The sequence below is a fragment of the Poecilia reticulata genome, unplaced genomic scaffold (assembly GCF_000633615.1).
Source record: "Poecilia reticulata strain Guanapo unplaced genomic scaffold, Guppy_female_1.0+MT scaffold_251, whole genome shotgun sequence".
Classification (NCBI taxonomy): domain Eukaryota; kingdom Metazoa; phylum Chordata; class Actinopteri; order Cyprinodontiformes; family Poeciliidae; genus Poecilia; species Poecilia reticulata.
The window spans coordinates 113381-121604 of NW_007615036.1; the positions used below are offsets into that span (position 1 = coordinate 113381).

Here is an 8224-nt window from a genome sequence, read left to right on the forward strand (position 1 = left end):
GGTGGTGTAGAAATGGTTGGTGTAGAACCCGGTGGTGTAGAACCGAGTAGTGTAAAACTGGGTGGTGTAGATCTGGGTGGTGTCTCTATCCTCCTGGTTCTAGTCAGAACTCCAGCAGCAGCGTTCTGGACCATTCAGACCTGTGACGGTGAAGATGATGATTTTCTGTAGCAATTTACTTCTGAAGCCGGCGGCCAATCAGAGCGGCCGTTGGCTCTGGTGTCAGCTGCTCATCAGAGCTGAGGCAGAAGCCATTCTCATGGGTCACATGACCTGACACAAAGCTCTCTGATTGGCTCACATGCTCTCTATGCCCTCAACTGAACTTTCAGAAACTAAGCAGGTAAAAAAAATGTAACAAGAAACTGAAACAGTTTTTCCTGCAGGGTGACGTCTAGTTATCGCTGAAGATGCAGAATCACAAAAACATTTGTTATGTGGATGAATTGATTAATATTGACGTGAAGCTATTCATCTCTCATCTTTTTGATGAAGGTCATTTGATAATTTTTCTAAAACAGTGCTGGGAAATTGTGGATGCATTCTGGCTAAATTAAGAGTTTTACTCCCAGCACTTTCCCACGTGTCAGTGATCTGTGGACACAGCGATAACAGAGTCAACATGTAGGAGGCTGAGCTGAGAACAGCTGCACTGTCAGCAATAATCATATTATTCCAAAAAGCACAGAGAAAGCAGACATCAATTCAACAAGCAACCATATAAACATCAAAGGATAACTTAACACATAAACAACTATTTCCCTGTTCAAACTCTCATGGATCCCAGCAAAATGTAGAACCAGTGAAACTGCACTGAATTCCCACCAAACCTCTCCGATCCCTTCAGTCCCGTCTGTGGATGGAAAGTCTCTCAGCTGTCACTCATCAGACATGAGACCAAGTTTTGTTGTCTTAGGATGCCGGTAATTCCAGAAACACAGTCCAAGCATCAAATGGTCTCTGCAGTGACCAGTTCTGTTCCTATGGACCTTCCTTATGGGCACCCAGGGTCTGTGAGACCAGGACCCCACAGACCCACTGACTGTCCCACAGATCTTCTTTCAGGAACCACTTTAGCACCTAGCAGACGTTTACAATCTGTCTAAACTTGAAAGAGATGCTATGGAGAAAAATGTAGAAAAATCCCCAGCTGCAGGGATAATCTGTCATATTAAAGCCAATAAAAACAATTCTAGCTCCTACTGTCTTTTTCAGAAAATGAGATGAATGGAACAGCTTTTAAGATTCCTGTGGGTCACTTGTTCATCACGGGGTTGTTAAATGCTCCTGCTGTTTTCCAGGACCTTGTTAATCATGTTCCCTGAGACTGTAACATCTTCTCTTCATCCATCTGGATGACATGCTCTTCTTCTTGAAAGATGTTGCAGAACATCAGGTACATATTGTTACATCTGAAAGGACCCAAATACAGAAAACCTTCAGAAAATAGGTACAACTGGAAGGAGGAAGATGGAAGATCAGAGAGTAGATCAGGAACTGAACAGAAGGATTCAGCAAAGGGTGACTGGCTGTGTGGGTAGAGATCGGAAGGTTGTAGGTTCGATTCCAGCCTCATGTCGATGTGCCTCTGGGCACTTCCCCCCCAAACTGCCTACTGATCTGCGTATCGGTGTATAAATGTGTGAGTGTGAATGGGTGAAGGTGACTCCAGTGTAAAGCGCTTTGAGTGGTCAAAATTATTGGAAAAGCGCTATATAAGTTCAGTCCATTTACTATGGCAAACATAAAAACAGAAGTTGAAATACTGAGGCGGAAAATAACAAAACACAAAACAAGGCTAATTAACACGAAGGGAACTTAACTAAGACTCAAAGGAGCCAGAAACCAAAAAAAGAAGCAAAGGAGGTTGAAGGCAGAGACAAAGGCACTCAGAGTCATGACTCCTTAGCCCAGTGTTTCTCAACCTTTTTCGGGCCAGCGCCCCCCTAGCCCTAATCCAGGTCCCTCACCCCCCCACCAAAGAATTTGTAGGCTACTTTGCACTGACTATTATTTTATTATTAATGTTACTATCATTATTGTCGATGTTTTGAATCGGCGCACCGATTATGTTTCCCCTACACTTCAGCCCCTTACGCTGCTTCACCTCGCGCACATAACGGGGTAAATGTAGCGAGTTTTACCTAAATGTATTGGTGTCTGGAGGAGGCAAGTGTATGTTTCTACGCTCCTTCGTGGGGGGCGCCGATTTATGTTTTCGCATCCACCTGAATAATGTGTAGTTGCGCTCCTGCTCATGACATTTCAATAATATAATTTTACCTTTTATCTGGAAATAGTGTCTGTTTATTCTTGCCATACAGTCTCTGTATTAATTATTGCTCDAAAKGTCTTGCCATACCAGTTTATTCCTCTGTATTTACTTTAGTTTCTTAGTTTATTCTTGCATTTTGTTCTTCATTCATTTCCATTTAGTTTCATTTGATTAGTTTTATCCTCTCTTGGTTTATTGCTATGTCCACTTTAGTTTCTTTCCTGTTGCTACATTTATTTTATCGTTTATTGACCATCAGTAATCTTCACTCATCACCTGCTGCGCCGCCTGATCATCATGTTTCACATCTTGTGTTGATTTTTCACTGTTCAGCGTCGGATTCTCTGTTTTTATTAATTCACATCTAATCTAATAATTCACATCTAGTTTGTTGCTCCGTTTTATGTCCCGCTTCTCATGTTTCAGAATTTTGTGCAATGTGCGCAGCGGGTTTTTTTTTTTCTCCCGAAGGTGCAGGGCGGTCGGGAAGCATATCGATGGGGAAAAGGCAGACTTTTAAAACAACGGAAACAATTTCGGCATTCTGATTATTGAAATTTTAAACTGCTGCAGTACCGTTGTTCCATCAAACCCGTTTCATGTCGGACCACTTGCAGCACCGGTGTTAACGCTATACGCTAACCCTAACCCTCGTAAAATGAACGCTCTCTATCGTGGTATCACCATGGAGGGATWTCTTTATTTAAATGGGTTTATTTTTCAGAGGGATACACAGTGAGGGCATCGTGATTTTAGTAATTACATGTTTATAAGAGCGATTTTCTGTTGTTCTTCCATGGAAACGGGCAGCTTTCAAACGGGAATAAAACATTTTTTAATATAAATTGCTGCTTTGACATGATCACAGAACTGCCAAAACATATGTAGCTACATAAATACCAGACAAAGTGAATCACAGCAGCGTCATCAGCCGGTGTAACGCTGAACTGATGCGGAGCCATGAAGCTACAAACACTGAATAGAAGAAGAAGAGCTGCCATCGATACAGCTGCAGCCAAGCATGGTTTAATGTTACACAATACAGTTTTACCAAGTTGCTCAAAGTCTAAACTGGTATTGTTGTGCATTTAAGGTGTGAAGTTTACCTTCAACTAAACGCCCCCCAAAGGCATCCCAGCGCCCCCTTTTTGTAAAAATGTCTGCCAGCGCCCCCTGCCGTCCTTTAAACGCCCCCTGGGGGGCGGTACCGCCCACGTTGAGAACCGCTACCTTAGAGGGATCCGGAAAATCAGCCACAACACAGAAATGCAGAAAATTCAGATTTATTAAAACATGGCGTGTTCAGCAGAAGTACCAGATCCAAATCCTTAGACGGGCTGAGGTCATGGATGATGAGGCAGAGAGCAGAATAGGTATCCGTGGGAGTGGGCAAGAGCGGAGTATCCAAAACAGGCATGGGTCAAGATCGAGATGGGCAATCAGAGACAATCCAACAAGGGCAAGGCAACGGGGAAAATCCGGGGAACAAGAGCGTGGTTGCAACAATGAGGACAAGATGGGAGTGCTGGAACACTGCTAGCTGAAAGCATTCGATAATCTGGCAGCGTGGTTGTGACTGAGAGAGGGGTAAGAAGGGAAACAATCAGGGAGCGACACAGGTGCAAGGAATAAGGGAAAAGAGGGACATGACATGGATCGGCTCAAAACAAAAGACACAGAGAACCACATCAACATCACAGGAGGTCGGAGAGTCCTCAGGAGGCTGAGGCTTACAGAACGGATGGTGAGCCTTGCTAGGAGTCCAGATGGGCCCTGGACCCTTAGAGGAGCCCTGCAGAGACACTGAGGCTTCACTTTGGTAACAGTTTGATTTTAATTCTAATTTAACCTCCAGCCTTATGGTCTCAGTCTCATTCTGACCTTCGTGTTCCTGCCTGTTCAGGTGGAAAAATACCCACACCTGTCCAAACTCCCACTGTCCTCTGATAAGATGTCCTTGCTGTCCCGTCCAATCATGTCACGCCACTGATGTATAAAAGCAGTGGGCCCAAAGGGAGTGGACATGATCGAGCCATGGCCTTCCTGTGGATCCTCTCCTGCCTCGCCTTCGTCGGCGCCGCCTACGGTGAGACCGGCCTTCATCAGCAGAGTCGCTCAGAGACGAGCGTGTCTGCAGACCGCTTACGCCGCATGAACTTAGAAAGACGTCCAGCTTGGGTTGAAGGGAGAGGAAACACGTCCTTCTCCTGAGATGCCAGGAGTTTGTTTCTAATTGATGTTGGTAATGATGTAATGATGATGTCATCAGGTTGCGGCTCACCTGCCATCAGTCCCGTCATCACCGGTTACGCCCGTATTGTGAACGGTGAGGAGGCTGTGCCTCACTCCTGGCCCTGGCAGGTGTCTCTTCAGGTAAACTCACACAAGCAAAGATGCTTTATTCTGTTAACTTCAGGGATGCTCACCTCCTTTTTAAGAACCATCTGACATAGAAATATTTCCTAACTGATAACCGTTCCTGGTACAAGGATCGCTACCTCCTACTCCTGCAGATCATCACTTCAACTGAACAACTCTATGGACTCTATTTCCAGGACTGGAAAATGCCAACCTAGCTTCTCTTTGCCGTCAAACGGCGGCCTTGGCGTGCTGCCGTCACCTCATCATTGTTTATCAGCTGCGTGTCTGAACTGACCTCTGACCTGTACGGCCTTACGTCAGGCTGTAGTTATTACAACTTACACAGCTGTTAAAACGGGACCAAACTCTGTTTCAGGATTACACTGGCTTCCACTTCTGCGGAGGCTCTCTCATCAATGAGAACTGGGTGGTGACAGCTGCTCACTGCACTATCAGGTAAACATCACACACCTGAGGTCTGCGTTACCTAAAAAGAGATCCAAGTGTTGGTGTGTTGCAGGACCGGCGACCGTGTGGTCCTCGGAGAGCACGACCGCTCCTCCAACGCAGAGAGCATCCAGGTGATTTCTCCTGGCAAGGTAAGTGAGACCGTTCACATCACATCCTCTGACCTTACCCTGCCGCTCCTAAACATGTCACTTCCTGCCAGGTGTTCAGACACCCCCAGTACAACAGCTACACCATCAATAACGACATCACCCTGATCAAGCTGTCCAGCCCCGCCCAGCTCAACATGCGGGTTTCCCCTGTGTGCCTGGCTGAGTCCTCCGATAACTTCCCTGGAGGCATGCTGTGTGTGACCTCTGGCTGGGGTCTGACCCGCTACAACGGTAACAGCTGCTGACGCTCACAAGCCTTTGAGAGAATAGTCAAGAGATTGCAAGCAACAAAAGCTTTACAATAATTAATAAAACGGGTCCTGTCATATTTTTCAGACCTGTAGTAAATATACGGGGCTGCCTGACTTGGAACATAGTTTCTAATGAATTTGAACGTTCTGGTGACTGTTGTGTTTTTCAGCCGCTACCACCCCACCCCTGCTGCAGCAGGTCGCTCTGCCCCTCCTCACCAACCCTGACTGCAGTCGATACTGGGGCAGCAACATCACCAACCTGATGATCTGCGCCGGAGCGGCCGGAGCCTCCTCCTGCATGGTGGGAGTTTAGTTCTGACCTGGTTCTGTTCATCCAGTTTGACCTCCCAGTTTTCACCAGCCTGTTGGGTTTCTTTGCTCTGTTCCTCAGGGTGACTCTGGAGGTCCTCTGGTCTGTGAGAAGAATGGAGCCTGGACTCTGGTGGGCATCGTGTCCTGGGGCAGCAGCACCTGCAGCACCAGCTCCCCCGGTGTCTACGCCCGCGTCACAGAGCTGCGCGCCTGGGTCGACCAGACCATCGCTGCCAACTGAGCATGCTTAGCAGTCGGCCTCCACTTGTAGCCTGATCTTCAATAAAACACAGAAATTGACTAAACCTGCTGCCATGTCTTGATCTCCTGCAGACCCTCATCTTCATCTCTCACTGAGTTTATGTGAAACCAATCAATCCTCATAAATAAAGCTAAAATCAAACACATTTACTTCCAAACAGAAGATATTACAGCATTTTGTCATTTTGTACAACATTCAACCAATAAGATATTAAGACATATTATTCAAGTTAATATAAGCATAATTTTCAATCAAAACAAATATACAGTCAAGGTTGTACTGAAATTTATGGCATGTGTTAAGAAAATACATTTAAAAAAAGCTAGTTGTAAAAACTTAACCTTATGTTCAATATTAGATAAAATTAATAGTGTTTTAAATAAGAAAATTCACTCCAAATTATATCCATGGTTTAATTAGCGCTATCTCTTACGTAGGATATTTCTATTGAAACATATTACACCAAGTTGAATTAAACTTGGTGTAATATGTGGGGCTGCCACCTTATCGTGATGGAGGGGTTCGAGTGTCCCAATGATCCTAGGAGCTATGCTGTCTGGGGCTTTATGCCCCTGGTAGGGTCACCCAAGGCAGACAGGTCCTAGGTGAGGAACCAGACGAAACGCAGCCCGAAGAGCCCTATGATGAGGAATAACATTGGACTTGGTTTTCCTTCGCCCGGACGCAGGTCACCGGGGCCCCACTCTGGAGCCAGGCCTGGAGGTGGAGCACGATGGTGAGCGCCTGGTGGCCGGGCTTTTACCCACGGAGCCCGGCCGGGCTCAGCCCGAAGAGGAGACGTGGGTCCCCCTTCCAATGGGCTCACCACCTGTCGGAGGGGCCAAAGGGGTCGGGTGCAGTGTCTTACTGCACCCGAGGGGAGGGGACCCTGGCGGTCTGATCCTCGGCTGCAGAAGCTCTCGGGACGTGGAACGTCACCTCTCTGGTGGGGAAGGAGCCGGAGCTAGKSTGCRAGGCTGAGAGGTTCCGGCTAGAAATAGTCGGCCTCACCTCGACACATGGCTCTGGTTCTGGAACCAGTCTCCTTGAGAGGGGCTGGAYGTACTTCCACTCTGGAGTTGCCCACGGTGAGAGGTGCCGGCCAGGAGTGGGCATACTTGTTGCCCCCATCTTGGAGCCTGTACGTTAGGGTTTACCCCGGTGAACAAGAGGGTAGCCTCCCTCCACCTACGGGTGGGGGGACGGGTTCTGACTGTTGTCTGTGCTTATGGGCCGAACAACAGTTAAGATTATCCACCCTTCTTGGAGTCCTTAGAGGGGGTACTGGAGAGTGCCCCTCCTGGGGACTCCCTTGTCCCTTGTTCTACTGGGGGACTTCAACGCTCACGTGGGCAATGACAGTGAGATATGGAGAGGCGTGGTTGGGAGGATCGGCCCCCCGATTTGAACTCGAGTGGTGTTCTGTTGTTGGACTTCTGTGCTCGTCACGGATTGTCCATCACGAACACCATGTTCAAGCATAAGKGCGTCCATATGTGCACTTGGCACCAGGACACCCTAGCACACCCTTGTTCGGCCGCAGTTCGATGATCGATTTTTTTTATCGGATCTGCGACTGTATGTCTTGGACACTCGGGTGAAGAGAGGTGCGGAGCTGTCCACTGACCACTACCTGGTGGCGAGTTGGCTCCGGTGGTGGGGGAGGAAGCCGGTCAGACCTGGCAGGCCCAAACGTGTAGTGAGGGTCTGCTGGGAACGTCTGGCGGAGTCCCCTGTGAGACGGAGCTTTAACTCCCATCTCCGGCAGAACTTCGAACAAGCTGTTCGAAGCTGAGCCTGGGGACTCTGGGTTGGGCTCTCCAATCTCTGCGGACAAGGTCACCGAGGTGGTCAAAAAGCTCCTCGGTGGCAGGGCCCTGGGGGTGGATGAGATCTGCCCGGAGTTCCTTAAGGCTCTGGATGTTGTAGAGTTGTGTTGGCTCACGCAACTCTGCAATATCGCATGGACATCAGGGCAGTTCCCCTGGATTGGCAGACTGGGGTGGTGGTCCCCCGGGACTGGGTGGTGGTCCCCCTGGACTGGGGTGGTGGTCCCCCTGTTTAAAAAGGGGGACCAGAGGGTGTGCTCCAATTACAGGGGGGTCACACTCTTAAGCCTCCCTGGTAAGGTCTATTCAGG

General features: G+C 48.1%; 1 protein-coding gene across 1 annotated transcript; it reads left to right on the forward strand.

Annotated features, from left to right (window-relative positions):
• The first annotated feature begins 4249 nt into the window (after positions 1-4249).
• Positions 4250-6127, forward strand: LOC103460505 (chymotrypsin A-like). Its single transcript, XM_008402707.2, has 7 exons — positions 4250-4361; positions 4545-4648; positions 5013-5092; positions 5157-5235; positions 5307-5487; positions 5678-5811; positions 5902-6127. The coding sequence occupies exons 1-7, from the start codon at positions 4265-4267 to the stop codon at positions 6061-6063; spliced, it is 837 nt and encodes a 278-aa protein (XP_008400929.1). The 5' UTR covers positions 4250-4264; the 3' UTR covers positions 6064-6127.
• Positions 6128-8224: the final 2097 nt, after the last annotated feature.